The 15,585-nt window shown below is 42.0% G+C and overlaps 1 protein-coding gene across 2 annotated transcripts in view; it reads left to right on the forward strand.

The window, feature by feature from the left end:
* uvrag (UV radiation resistance associated gene) overlaps positions 1-15,585 on the forward strand; it is a 438,674-nt gene that overhangs the window by 129,993 nt on the left and 293,096 nt on the right. For both annotated transcript variants that reach the window (XM_072262586.1, XM_072262587.1), the window contains exon 7: positions 7,618-7,723. In XM_072262586.1, the coding sequence (XP_072118687.1) occupies positions 7,618-7,723 (106 nt within the window). The remainder of the gene's footprint in view (positions 1-7,617; positions 7,724-15,585) is intronic.

A 15,585-nucleotide genomic window follows, 5' to 3' on the forward strand; every position in this document is an offset into this window, starting at 1 on the left:
GGCAGCAGTAGAATGAAGTACATGATAAATACAGAGGGGAAAAGCTGAGTTATATTAAGTATTTATACATCTGTAAGAAGTTCTCAGTAGAGCCCAAGCAGTTACATCACCCATACCAACAATAAGAGAAAAGCAACTCAGATTCCTAGGACACATCATATGGAAAGATAAACTAGAAAAACTCATATTCTCTGGAAAGATGGAGGAGAGCAAACCTAGAGGAAGACCTCGGCTTATGTACATCAAAAGCCTAGCCAGGTGGCTACACATTGAGGAAATGGAAGTCATCCAAAGAACGAGGGATAGATCTATATGGAAAACCATGGTCACCAACATCCGCATCGGATATGGTACCTGGACAGACAGACATCTATTAAATAGTTAAGTTAAAATAAGTAGTGGAAAAAAAACGGAGATAAGAAAGTAGTTAGTGTTCATGTGTTCAATGTCCATTTAGAAATCAGGTGTCAGAGGGGAAGAAGCTGTTCCTGAATTGCTGAGCGTGTGCCTTCAGACTTCTGTTCCGCCTTCAGTGCGAAGAGGGCATATCCTGGTGGTGGGGATTCTTATTGATAGACACCATCTTCCTAAGTCACCACTGCTTGAAGATGTCTGAGAAAAGTTCCTGGGAGTTTACATTGTGGATAACCTCATCTGCTCCCTTAATGTCATCTCCCTGAACAAGAAGGCAAAGCGGTGCCTCCACTTCCTAAGAAAATTGAGGCAAGCAAGGCTCTCACCACCCTCGCCGCCACCCCCCCCCATCTTACTTTGTTTTTCAGGAGCACCATTGAGAGTGCCCTGACAAGTCGCATTTCCAGTAGATATGGGAGCAGTCAAGCATCGGACCAGAACTCCCTAGAAAGCACTGTGAGAACAAAGAGGATCATAAGGGTCTCCCTACCATCCATCGGGGACATTTAACATGAGCGTCGCATAGGCAGGGCCCTTAATGTTTTTAAGGATCCCACCCATCCATCCAGTTTCCTCTTTGACTTTCTAACATCAGGTAGGGGGCTATGATGCATAAAAACAAGAATGATCAGGATGTGAAACAGTTTCTTTCCCCTGACCTTAGGCTTCTGAACTCCCAGCTGCATTGTATTTGATATGTCACTGGTTAATCTCTCCCATTCCTTACAATATCTGATATTAATGCAGTTTAGTTCGTTATTTATGTGTGATTCATCTGTGGATTTTATCTTCACTTTCATAAGTTTTAACGTGTTTTATGTGTACTGCTATGCTTTACATCCTGGTTTGAAGAAACATCTCATTTTTATATACATTTTATGGTTGTGTATGTTGTGTAGATGGATAGTTACGTAGTTAATGAAAATAAACTTCACTTGGTTTATACCACGGAGGCTAGTACCCATGATGGAGCTGACTAAATCAGGAACAGCTTCTTTCCCTCCATCATCAAATTTCTGAATGGACAATCAACCAATGAACACTAACTCATTTTTTTGCACTGCTTACTTATTACTGTTGTGTATTACAATGAACTGCTGCTGCAAAATCAACAAATTCACAACATGTGCTAATGATAATGATTCTGATCATGACATGTGGTGACAGAGCTCAGCTAGCGTAGCCATACCAGGAAATAAAGGAATTATCTATAACCTGTATGGCCAAGGCATCTTGTGTGTTCACCAATGTCTGCCTTTTGTGTATCAGTACCAGTCTCCTGAACTAATAAAACTTAGCTTGAGAGAGGATTGCTGTCTGACAGGCTTGTACTAAGCAAATAGAATGGGCCATAAATTGTTCTTGCTGTAACCAAGCTCTGAAAGATTAATCTGTGGGGAACTGGGCTGGCTTTTCTGAACCAAAATAAACAGTGAAGTTTTTACTTTAATATGTCCAAAGAAGACTGAGAGTTAAAAGGAGCCACATATCCCATGGCTTGAGGTCTGTGATTATGTTCTGAATGTTTATTTGGATTCACCACTGAGTGCATCGTGTGAGTGGTTGCTTTCTATGCATGTTCTCTTCTCAATGTTGCCATCAGGTAGAAGATAGAGAAGCCTTAGGTCCCTTACCACCAAGTTCAGAAACAGTCACAGTGTTACCCTTTAACCATCATGGACAACTTCACTCACCACAACACTGAACTGATTCCACAACCTATGGACTCATTTTCAAGGATTCTTCATCTCATGTTCTTGTTATTTATTGTTTATTATTATTTCTTTCTTTTTGTATTTGGATAGTTTGTTGTCCTTTACACATTAGTTGAACACTCAAATCCTTAGTATAATATGTAGGTATGTGTGAATGTCTCTTTTTTGTTGTACCTTTTCGTATTCGCATAATTTGTTGCCTTTTGCATATTGCTGGTTTGTCCGTCTTTGTGTGCAGTTCTTCATTGATTCCATTGTGTCTCTTTGTATTTACCCACGCAAAAATAAATCTCAGGGTTTTATATCATGACATATATGTACTTTGATAATAAATTTACTTTGAACTTTGAAATAGTTTTGCTAAATTGTTTAACCCCAAATTTTGTGTGCCTGGTTTCACTAGTGGTATTGGCTCTCTAGCATCTTTCTGATTACTCCTGATGTGTGAGCCGAAGTGTGTGTGTATGTACTGGTGTTGTCAAGAGAAGTGGTGGGTTGGCGTATCACATGCAAGCCAGCTTGTTGGTGTCATTAATTTGATATTTTATTTGGTTGGAGTGCATTGAAAATTGTTCTGACAAGGCATTGATTTACTGTTATAGTACATTTGGTGGACACTTTGGTACAGAACTGGAACACGGTTTGGTCATCTGCTGCTGTAGCCTGTCCACATGCAGGTTTGTTGTGCTGTGTGTTCAAGGATGCTCTTCTGCACACCACTGTTGTGAAGTGTGTTTAAATGAGTTACTGTCACCTTTCTGTCAGCTTTAACCAGTCTGGCCATTCTCCCCTGCCCTCTGTCATTAACAAGACATTTTCACCTATAGAACTGCATCCATGATGTCCTGAGATGGAAGGTGAACAGCCAGAGGTTGTGGTACATATTGGTACCAATGACGTGTAGGAAAAGGGAGGAGGTCCTGAAAACAGACTACAGGGAGTTGGGAAGCAAGTTGAGAAGCAGGACCTCAAAGGTAGTAATCTCAGGATTACTGCCTGGGCCATGCGACAGTGAGTATAGGAATAGCGTGAGGTGGAGGATAAATGTGTGGCTGAGGGATTGGAGCAGGGGGCAGGGATTCAGATTTCTCGATCATTGGGACCTCTTTTGGGGCAGGCGGGACCTGTACAAAAAGGATGGGTTGCACTTGGATCCGAGGGGGACCAATGTCCTGGCAGGGAGAAAGCTTGGAGACAGTGCAAGGGGGAGGATAGACAGATGATAGAGCAGGGATACGCTCAGACCGATGGTTTGAGATGTGTCTATTTTAATGCAAGAAGCATCGTGAAAAAAGTGGATGAGCTTAGCATGTGGATCAGTACTTGGAGGTATGATGTTGTGGCCATTACAGATGGCTCAGGGGTAGGAATAGTTACTTGGCTGATTTATGCTTGTGTGTTTGACTTATGACTGGTGACTAATGACTAGTGTCTTATGACTTATGACTAGTGACTAATCGCTAATGGTTAATGGAACTAATGGAACTATCAAACTGCCGCACTTGTGAAAAATAAAAGGAGGAAAAAGGAAATGTAATTTGGTCATTGAGTGGAATCTAGTTAAAAAACCTTCGGGTAGACGCATTCAGCCTCTTTCAAGTGGGGAAGCTGCACATGCTCAAAGAAGAAAAAGAAATTCAACTTGACACAAATAGTCAAATCTACCTGCCGACATCCGAAAATATTTGAAATGCATTTCCTTGTCCATGTCTCTCAGTGGCCAGACAAGCACAGAAAATTCACCCTCCTTCAGTTTCAGTCACCATTGTTTGAAGTTTCAACACGAAGAAACTCAACACAGTGGCATAGAAACCCCACCACCAACTAGCATTTTGGCAGTGAATTGGAGAGCAACGCAGACACACCAACGTACAAGTATAAATGGTCACAACGGCGTAGTCCGCTTGCGCAGCCTGCGGCGTAAGCTAGTATGCACAAGTATAAATCAGCCTTTACAGTGCCAGGCTTTAGAGGTTTCAGAAAGGACAGGGAGGGATGTAGAAGAGGTGGGGGCGTGGCACCGCTGATCAGAGAGAGTGTCACGGCTGCAGAAAAGTAGGAAGTAATGGAGGGATTGTCGACTGAGTCTCTGTGGGTGGAAGTTAGAAACAGAAAGGGGTCAATAACTCTACTGGGTGTTTTTTATAGACCACCCAATAGTAACAGGGACATTGAGGAACAGATAGGGAGACAGATTCTGGAAAGGTATAATAATTACAGGGTTGTCATGGTGGGAGATTTTAATTTCCTAAATATTGATTGGTATCTCCTGAGAGCAAGGAGTTTAGATGGAGTGAGTTTGTTAGGTGTGTTCAGGAATGTTTGCTGACACAATATGTAGATAAGCCTACAAGAAGAGAGGCTGTACTTGATCTGGTATTGGGAAATGAACCTGATCAGGTGTCAGGTCTCTCAGTGGGTGAGCATTTTGGAGATAGTGAGCACAATGCTATCTCCTTTACCAGAGTGTTGGAGAGGGATAGGAACAGACAAGTTAGAAAAATGTTTAATTCGAGTAAGGGGAAATATGAAACTATCAGGCAAGAACTTGGAAGCATAAATTGGGAATAGATGTTCTCAGGGAAATATGTGGCAAATGTTCAAGGGATATTTGCTTGGCATTTTGCATAGGTACGTTCCAATGAGACAGGGAAAGGATGGTAGGGTACTGGAACCATAGTGTACAAAGGCTGTTGAAAATTTAGTCAAGAGAGAAAGAAAAGCTTACAAAAGGTTCAAAAACCTAGGTAATGATAGAGATCTAGAAGATCATAAGGGTAGCAGGAAGGATCTTAAGAATGAAATTAGGAGAGCCAGAAGGGGCCATGAGAAGGCCTTGGCGAGTAGTACTAAAGAAAACCCCAAGGCATTCCACAAGTATGTGAAGAGCAAGAGGATAAGATGTGAGAGAATAGGACCAATCAAGTGTGATAGTGGAAAAGTGTGTACAGAACTGGAGGAGATAGCTGAGATACTTAATGAATACCTTGCCTCAGTATTCACTACAGAAAAGGATCTTGGCGATTGTAGGGATGACTTACAGCGGATTGAATAGCTTCAGCATATAGACATTAAGAAAGAGAATGTGCTGGAGCTCTTCGAAAGCATCTAGTTGGATAGGTCTCTGGGACTGGATGAGATGTACCCCAGGCTACTGTGGGAGGCAAGGGAGGAGATTGCTGGCCCTCTGGCAATGATCTTTGCATCATCAATGGGGACGGGAGAGGTTCTGGAGGATTGGAGGGTTGCAAATGGGAGTCTTACTTCAGTGGTTGGTAAGTTGATGGAGAAGAACCTGAGAGGCAGGATCAATGAACATTTGGAGAGGCATAATATGATTAGGAATAGTCAGCATGGCTTTGTCAAAGGCAGGTCTTGCCTTACGACTCAATGAATTTTTTGAGGATGCGACTAAACATACTGATGAAGGTAGAGCAGTAGAGGTAGTGTAAATAGATTTTAGCAAGGCATTTGATAAGGTATCCCAAGCAAGACTTATTGAGAAAGTAAGGAGGCATGGGATCCAAGGGGCCATTGCTTTGTGGATCCAGAATTGGCTTGCCCACAGAAGGCAAAGAGTGGTTGTAGACTGGTCATATTCCGCATGGAGGTCGGTGACCAGTGGTGTGCCTCAGGGATCTGTACTGGGACTCCTTCTCTTTGTGATTTTTATAAATGACCTGGAATGGGTTAGTAAATTTGCTGATGACACAAAGGTTGTGGGTGTTGTGGATAGGGTGGAGGGCTGTTGGAGGTTACAGCGGGTCATTGATAGGATACAAAACTGGGCTGAGAAGTGGCAGATGGAGTTCAACCCAGATAATTGTGAGTTGGTTCATTTTGGTAGGTCAAATATGATGGCAGAACATAGTATTAATGGTGAAACTCTTGGCAGTATGGAGGATCAGAGGGATCTTGGGGTCTGAGTCCATAGGACACTTTTATGTTTCTATGTGGAGTCTGAGTGTGTTATTGTCACCCGCACCAAGATACAGTGAAAAACCTGTCTTTGCATGCTGTCCATACAGATCATATAGTGTGGTAGAGTAGTGGTTAGTGTAACTTCTTACAGTGTCAGTGATTGCGATCAGGTTTGAATTCCTGCTACTCTCTATAAGGAGTTTGAACGTTTTCTTTGTGACTATGTTGGTTTCCTCTGGGAGCACCCATTTCCTCCCACATTTCAAAGACTTATCGTTACGTTTAGTAACTTGAGGGCATACAGTCTTGGCGCTGGTAGCATGAGGACACGTGGGCTACCGCCAGCGCATCCTTGGACTATATTGGTTATTGACACAAAACAACACATTTCACTGTATGTTTTGCTGTAGATGTGACAAATAAAGCTAATCTTTAATCTTTGAAGGGAAGTAGCTGTTCCTGAATGTGGTTGTATGTGACTTCAAGTTTCTGTACCTCCTGCCTGATGGTTGCTGCGAGACGATAGCATGGCCCAGATGGTTGGTGGGAGGTGGGGGGGGATATTGTTAGGATATTGCTGCCTTAAGGCAGTGCTTTCTGTAGATACTACCGATGGTGGTGAGAGATGTGCCTGTGATGTATTGTGCTGAGTTCATTGCTATCTGCCGCTTCTTGCTTTTGTGCACATTTGAATGGCTGTACCAGACTGTGATCCAGCCAGTCAGGATACTTTCAATAGAACATCTGTAGAAGTTTGTTAGAATCTGCCAAGACCTGTAGGAATGTTCCTATTTTCAGTGAAACCTTTCATTCCTCAAAACTCCAGAAATACTTATGTACTCAGTCAATCCAATATATTGACTGAAAAGTGAGGTAGTGTCCAAAGCTTTAAAGTCCAATCAGGAATCGGATGGCAGAGGGGAAGGAGCTGTTCCTGAATTGCTGAGTGTGTGTGGTAACGGTGAGAGAAGGACATGTCCTGGGTGCTGGAGATCCTTAATAATGGACGCTGCCTTTCTGAGACACCGCTCCCTGAAGATGTCCTGGGTATTTTTGTAGGCTTGTGCCCAAGATGGAGTTGACAAGATGTACAACCTTCTGCAGCTTCTTGTGATGAGAGTGATCTTTTTCCTCCTTTTTCAATTTCTTTGCAATTTATTTTTATTTAGCCATACAATGCAGAACAGGCCCTTCTGCTCCAATGGGATGCAGCCCCAGCAACCCACTAATTTAACTCTAGCCTAAACACAGGACTGTTTAATGAACCTACTAATCAGAACACCTTTGGAATGTAAGAGAAAACCAGAGCACCCGGAGGAAACTCTTGCACTCAAAGGAAGGACATAGAAACTTCTTACAGCTGGCTTTGGAATTGAACTCCAAACTCTGATGCCCCATGTTGGGCTAACTGCTATGCTACTGTGGTGCCCAAATTTAACTAAGTACGAACGTAGTATACAAATAGTAGCGGGGTTGCTGAAGGATGTACCTTGCTCTTTTTACCAAAAGGCAGGACTTACCATTGTTCTCATGAACTAAACTTGTGAATTTAATTCTCATTTTACAGACTTCACACTGCCCAACGTGCAATAAAACAGACTCAGGTAACCGTTCAAAGAGTAGGCAAGGAAATTGAGGAGAAGTTGCGATTAACAGCATCGTCAACACAGTTGGTAAGACTAGTATTAAATACTTCTAAAATATTTATTTTAAGCTTGTGGAATTTTTGACACCATCTGAAATATGGAAATGTACTCAGATATTGTATGTTTTACTAATGGGGTTATTGATCCAATATTGTCGTTTGTTACGTGCTGTGTCATTTGACGTAGGTGATCATGACCATGATTGGTCTTGGCAAATTTTCTTTCGAAGTAGTTTGCCATTGCCGCCTTCTGGGCAGTGTCTTTACAAGATGGGTGACCCTAGCTGTTAACAATACTCTTCTGAGATAGTCTGTCTGGTGTCGGTGATCATGTAACCAGGTCTTGTGATATGTACCAGCTGCACATACAACCAGTCATCACCTACTTCCATGGCTTGATGTGACCTTGATCGGGGTGGTGCGTGCTAAGCAGGTGCTACGCCTTGCCCAAGGATGACCTGCAGTCTAGCGGAGGGAAGGAGCGCTTTACACCTCCTTTGCTAGAGACGTATCTCCACCCTGCCGCCCTATACTGTCTATAGGGGGCAGCACCTTGGTCCTACAAACACATGAATCAGGCCTATACACACTTGCGATAACTAGAGATGCGACTTCAACAAGAATCTATCTAGTTTGCTTTTAACCGGGAAAGCTGTAAGTACCTGTTATAGTAATTATGTTCCCTGCCTGTCTGTAAGTTTCTATATTTGGTCTCTGACATGTGAAAATAATATTGAGAATTGTTCCATTCTGAACCAAGCTGATTTTTTGTGAATAATAGCTGGAGAAGAAAAAGGAATAAAATTCGCGTTAGCTGTTATCTTGAGAATGGTGATTACAGAAAAACACTAAAATTCATGTTCACGGTTCTTTGAATTGACCGAACTGGGTTAATTCACTTCCTTTGGTGTTTATTCCAAGCTTAAGTCTCTTCTGTTGCTGGACAGCACAGTTGGCAGGAAGCCATGCAACCTCTTGAGTCTGCTCTGAGATCATGGCTGGTCCAGCTCTCTGTTTACTCTCCTCCTCATCATCATCGTGTGCCATGTCATATGATGTGGGTGATCAGGGTTTTTCATCTGTCTTTAATCTGAGAAGTTCTAATAAGTTGTTCACACTTTTTGCCTGTCCATCCCTTGATATAACTCGTGAATGTCATGCACTGTTGACTGACTTTTTCTTCCATCAATTTTTTCTGTCACTGAGATGTTCAAGCTTCTCTTTCCTCAGAACATGTCCCTGAAATTCCAGTTGCATTTCCTGATTGATCATATTAGCTCTCTTCTTATTCCAGCTTTTCATAACACTTCCCTTCCTCATCTATTACTCTGTCTTCCCACGATATTTTCTGCCCTAGGGAAGAAATCCCTGGCTATCCTCTTGATCTATGTCTGTTATCATCTTGTTCACCTCTATTAAGTCATTTCTCATTCTCCTTTGCTCCAGAGAGAAAAGCCCTAGCTTGCTCAACCCATCCTCATAAGACTTGCTCTCTAATCCAGGCAGCATCCTGATAAGAAATGAGGTCACACTGGAGTATAGCTAGAGAGTAAAAAGCAAACTCTTGGCATTTTTTAATCTCAGGGTTGCAAGAAGCAAGTTGTGAACCCTTGTCATTACCTGGTTTTCTACATTAATTACTCATAAAATGTGGTCTTACAATGGTATTGAGGGCAGAGTAGGGCAGTTTTTGGGCTGTGGGGGAGTTGAGGAATATTGACTGTAGCACGAGAGTGGAAGTAAGATCACCATGATGTCAAAAAAGCATGGCAGGTTGAAAGGGGTAGGGATGATCGGGGGTGGAAATGAACATGACCCACTTCTGTTTCTTATACAACTGCATTTAGTTATACATCAATAAGGACCCCCTCACTCAGGACGTGCCCTCGTCTCATTTCTCCCATCATGGAGGAAGTACTGAAGCCATTTTAGGAACAGCTTCTTCCCCTCACAGATTTCTGAATGGACAAGTCCATGTGCACTACCTCAACATTTTTGCTCTCTTTTTGCACTACTTATTTCATTTAATTTTTAAAAATATATTTATTTTGTAATTTATAGTTTTTTTGCTATTATGTATTAACAATATACTGCTGCCACAAAACAACATATTCTACAACATATGCTAGTGATTTCTGATTCTGCTTTACTGAGGCAGCAAGAATTCGAGACAGAGTCCATGGAAGGGAGGCTGGTTTCCATGACGTGTTGAGGTACATCCACAACTCTGCAGTTTTTTACAGTCACATGTAGAGCAGTTGACACACCAAGTGATCATCCTCTGATCTGAAAAGCATGGGCTTTTCTTTCCTCCTCGTCTCCATTAACCTTTTGCCATCACACCATCCCAAGGAACGATTAGTCATTTACATCCAATTTTCTGCAAGACACCGAGGTGTATTTTGTTTTGCAGTAAGCAAATTGTTAAGGTGTTCAATTTAAACACCAACAATTCTGCTAATGATGGAAACTTTCTTCCATAGTCTACTGTCTTCTATTAGATTTCTTTTTCAGCCCTTTGCTTCGTCCACCTATCCCTTCCCAGCTTCTTACTTCATCCCCACTCCCTCACCTACCCACCTTCCCCCTCACCTGATCTCACTGAACGCCAGTCAACTTGTACTCCTCCCCCTGTTCCGTCTTTCTCGTTCAGATCCTTCCCTGTTTTCCTTTCCAGTCCTGATGAAAGGTCTCAGCCAGAAACATCGACTGTTTATTCCCCTCCAGAGATGCTGCTCGACTTCCACTAACATTTTGTGTGAACACCATCAGATTTCTGAATGGGCATGGAACCCATGGACACTACCTCCTCTCTATTTTTGCTCTCTTTTTGCAATACTTTGTTTATCTTTTTTATATATGTAGCTCAGTCTTGTCAACATACAACAACAACCTATACCAGACAAAGAACTAAGATGCAGACTGTGCAAGGAATCCGCTGAAACCATCCGGCACATAGTAGCAGGGTACAAGATGCAGGCAGGGACGGAATACACTGAACGGCACAACCAAGTTGCAGGAATTGTGTACAGGAACATCTACGCTGAATATGAATTGGATGCTCCCAAGTCCAAGTGGGAAACACTCGAGAAAGGAGTGGAGAATGACAGAGCTAAGATCCTATGGGACTTCCTAATACATACTGATGAGCATGTACTGGCCAGCCAACCAACCAGACATAGTAATACTGGACAAGGAACAGAAGTAAACAATAGTAATAGATGTGGTAATCATGAATGACAATAACATTAGGAAGAAAGAATATGAGAAGCTGGAGAAATGCCAGAACTTGAAAGAGCAGATAGAGAGGATGTGGAAGGTTAAAGCCAGAGTAATCCCAGTGGTGATATGAGCACTTGGAGCTGTGACACTTGGACTTGGAGAGTGGCTCCAACAAATGCTGGGAACAACATTTGAGATCTTGGTCCTGAAAAGTGCATTCTTAGGAACAGCAAAGATATTGCAACAAGGTTGCAAGGGAAAAATGAGATAACTGCATAACATCATTGAAAATGTCTATATTGGTAGTGTTGTGAAGCTGAAAGAAATGAACGTTGTTTTTTTCTACAACACTATGTCGATACTTCTCCAAGGATCGTCACTTTGATTTGGAGAGGATTGTGAGTTCCGGACATCCCAAGAGTGAGGCCCAATTCAGTTTGGCCATCTGGGGTTTAACTTCTGGTAAGGTCACTAATGGTGGGAAGGTCAAGGGGGAAGTTGGACAAAGAGCATGTAGATAAAAGGATTTCCTCAATGTAGTAGCTATTTTTTTTCTTTAAGAAGAAAATGTCGATGTGTAGTAGAATAACTAGATTCTGTCCTTTTGAAGTTGAACATGGAATGTAACTGTAGATTGGTGCCACAATAGTGTAGCGGTTGGCATGACACTATTACAACTCGGCATTAGAGTTCAGATTCAATTCCAGCATCCTCTGTAAGCAAGTTTATATGATCCTTCCTGTGTATGTATGGGTTTCCTCCCAGGTACTCCGGGTTCCTCCCACAGTCCAAAGATGTACTGGTTAGTAGTTTAATTGGTCGTTGTAAATCATTCCATGATTAAGCTAGGGTTAAATTGGTGGGTTCAGTGCCATATCTCTAAATAAATAAAAAAAAAATTAAAAATTCCATACCTGAAACAAATTACGTTACTCTGAGGTTTGCTTGAAGCAAACTGTATGGTACTGTACAGGACACGTTCCACTTGCAGGATTTCAATTCTATTCAAATTAAATTTATATGAGAAGTTGATGATTTCAAGCAACAAGAGCTTGCTTGTATTTATGGGTGACAGCTAATAGTATGGAATGATAAAGTGATGACAGAGATTATAGCTAAACATTATACCATGTTGTTTAATACTGAGTTGTTTTGCATCTTCTTGGCATGTGGCTAAGGGTGGAGCATATTATTATAGACAAAGAACTTTATTCAGCTTTCAACTCTGTGTAGAAAACTTACGATTCCTCAGCATTGATGCTGGATCACTTAAGGCTGAATGGTTTGCCATCCCACCGCTATGAAATGTTGCCTTGAAGGCAAAATTGATGATAATTTAAAATTGCTCAGATTTAAATCAATCTGGTTCTGTGCAGTAGGCACATTTTCTGAAAAGTCACTGCAAAGACTTGTTTTCTTTTAGTGAACTGATTTACTTGACTGTGTAAGAGTTTTCACTACCAAGTGTTATTTCAATCTGCTGTTTGTAGGTGCCGCATCTGTGCTGAAAGACATCCATCATGTACCACGATACATCTTCCTAATGTGTTAACACCCAATTCAATCTGGAGGTCTTTAAGACCACTAAATTCTGTCTGAGGCCACCAGCTTAAAAGACACGTTGCCCCAAGGTGACATGGTTGATCATGTCATGGATATTCATCTAACAGCTCTCTCTCCAAATTTATAAATCTGTGGTGTCCTCTCCAGCTGAGGTTACAGCTGCAGTTGTTCAGAACTGCAGCAATTTTCAACCTCTTATTCTGTTTTCCTGACCATTTGCTGCTTTTTGGTTAAATGTAGACATCTGTGAAAACACGACTGGTGTCAAATTCAGAGATGACTTTTTTTGGGAGGAAAAAAAATTGCTGTAGGTAGTTTGCAGTACTTCAGTAGTAAGAAGTGATGAACGACGGTATAAAATTATGCCGTGCTTCAGGAAAGTTCCCTCTAGAATGATTGCCTGTTTATCCGATGATGACAGAGACCTGTGCGGTAGGGTTTTTAAAATGGAAAAGCTGTTGCACTGGGGCAGGTCCACTCTCAACTTCAGAAGTTCAGGTCTAGTAGTATGAGTAGTAGTCAGAACTGGGACTTCCTTGGTTGCAGTGGATTACCATGACTACTTCTGTGCATCCTCATGCCCTTCGCTGTCTGTGAAGTGTTTTAAGATCTGCCTTCTTGGCTGTTGGAGCTCACTGTCGATCTCAAACACCCAGTCCGCCTGCGTTGACTTTGTAGGCGACGGTAGGCATATCCCCATCTTACTAGGGTATGAAGCCCACCAGCTACCCTCACCTGGTTTAGTCTGCCTATCAAAGTGGAGTACCGCTGTCATATGCAAAATGCTACTTGGAGCCACAAGTGAGAGCTGAGTTTCCAGTGGGACCAAGGATGAGTGAGCTGCCCCAGAATGGACACAACAAAAAAAGGTTCAAAGGTTCATTTATTATCAAAATACACAACTCTGAAATTCTGCTGATAACCACAAAACCAAGAAAGAAAAGAATGGCAGCATGATAATCAACCCCAAAATCTCCCCGCACAAAAAAACAAACAAAAATGGAACAGACACATCGACCCCCAAATCCCTCTCCCCACCCACACACAAAATGGGAAAGATTGATTGTAAAACACAGAATATGTAAAAAAAAAAAAAAAAAATTTAAGACTGAAAAATAGTTTATAGTCCAAGTCCATATCCAAAATGCAGAAAACTTGGTAACTTCCTCTGGGTACAGCAGCGGGTCTTTCCCTCTCTGGAAGCAGAGCGATCCCACCAGGGATCAAAAGGCAGTCTCCTCCCTCCGGTAGCAGAGCGATCCCACCAGGGATCAAAAGGCAGTCTCCTCCCTACGGTAGCAGAGCGATCCCACCAGGGATCAAAAGGCAGACAGCCAGTGACCACCTTACGCATTCACCTCGATGTTTCAGTCTCCCTCATCGCTTTAACTGGTGAACAATGGAAGCTTAAATTAGTGAAATGGAGTCGAACATTGATTTGCACTTGTCCTGCAGCCTTTTCACCCTGAGGTTCCCGCACACTACTTCTGTCTCCCTGAGACTGCAGAGCACTGGAACACCCAAACGATCTCCGAAGTGCAAATCACAGGCTCCAACAGTTCCAGAATCACATTCGAAATGAAAAATAAATGTAAAAGACCTAAAAGAAGTGAGATACATGGTTTCATGATCTATCCAGAAGATGCCAACGGAAGGAGTATTGTACGCAGGCGCCAACTTGATTGGAAGACAAGCCGCTTCACCTACTAACCTGTGCGTTTTTGGAATGTGGGAGGAAACCAGAGCACATGGAGGAAAGAGGGACCATACAAACAGAGACCATAAAGTCACGGAGAGACCATACAAACTCTGTACAGGCAGCTATAGGACCCGGGTCACTGGCACTGTAGTAGCATTATGCTAACCGTTACGCTACTACATACTTCGTGCCGCAATGTGTTCTCTGCATGCTTCATTTATTACTCTGTAATATTTTCACCATTCATGATATTTTCACCATTCTTCTCAAAAACCACATTTCTGCAGCTTTGAGTCTTCCCTCATTTTGCTTTGATATTATCCAAAATTTGCTTCCATGTGTTAGTGGGAATGAGCGTAGCACCACAACACTCTGAGTTTCGTACCCAGAAAATTTATATTATTCTTCAGAAACTTGCTCAAACACTTGAACATGCACTTAATAATCCCAATCCTCCTCCTAATTTTAACATCAGCCCTACCATTGGATGTTATTGTGTCCCAAAGTAATTGAACTTCCATGTTCATTTAATTGTTTCGGTGCCCACTTTCAGTTGGCATTTCTGTATTCTTTCTCCTTTGTGACAACCAAACTTTCGGTCTTCTAGCAATTGATGGTCAATCCTCTCTTTGAATGTTATTCGACGATTTTATCTAGTATTTCTTTTTTAGATTATGAGAACACCCAGTCCTCTTTTATTGTCATTTAGAAATTCATACATGCATTAAGAAATGATACAATGTTTCTCCAGAGTGATATCACAGAAGCTCTTGGAGCTTTTCTTAAGAAGTAGCTACCAACACTGTCTCTCTCATTATTCTACCCTCCTCATAACCTTTCAACCTTCCCTCATAAGACTCTCCCTCCATTGACAGGATCATGATAATGACAGGATCAACAATTCCCTCCTCCCACTCCCCAACAGTTCACAGATGTTCCTTGACCTGCTGAGCTCCTCCAGCAGATTGTTCTTAGTCCGGGTTCTGGCATCGGTAGTCTCTTGTGTCCTCACATTAACTCAGAATCAGGTTTATTAACACTGACGTATGTCATGAAAATTTTTATTTTGTGGTAGCAGTATAGCCAACAGATAAAAAAAAAATACTTTGTTCGTTATGTGCCATGTTTTATGGCATGGGTGATCATGGTCTTTCCATGACCATGATTGTATTTGGCAAATTTTTCAACAGAAATGGTTTGCCATTGCCTTCTGGGCAGTGTCTTTACAAGACCGGTGACCCCAACTGTTATCAATACTCTTCAGAGATTATCTGCCTGCCGTCAGTGGTCGCATAACCAGGATTTGTGATACGCACCAGCTGCTCATATAAACATTCACCACGTTCTGCCATGACTTCACATAATCCTGATCGGGAGAGGGGGCAGTTTAAGCAGTTTCTACACCT

This window comes from Mobula birostris, chromosome 7, assembly GCF_030028105.1.
Source record: "Mobula birostris isolate sMobBir1 chromosome 7, sMobBir1.hap1, whole genome shotgun sequence".
NCBI classification, from domain to species: Eukaryota; Metazoa; Chordata; class Chondrichthyes; order Myliobatiformes; family Myliobatidae; genus Mobula; species Mobula birostris.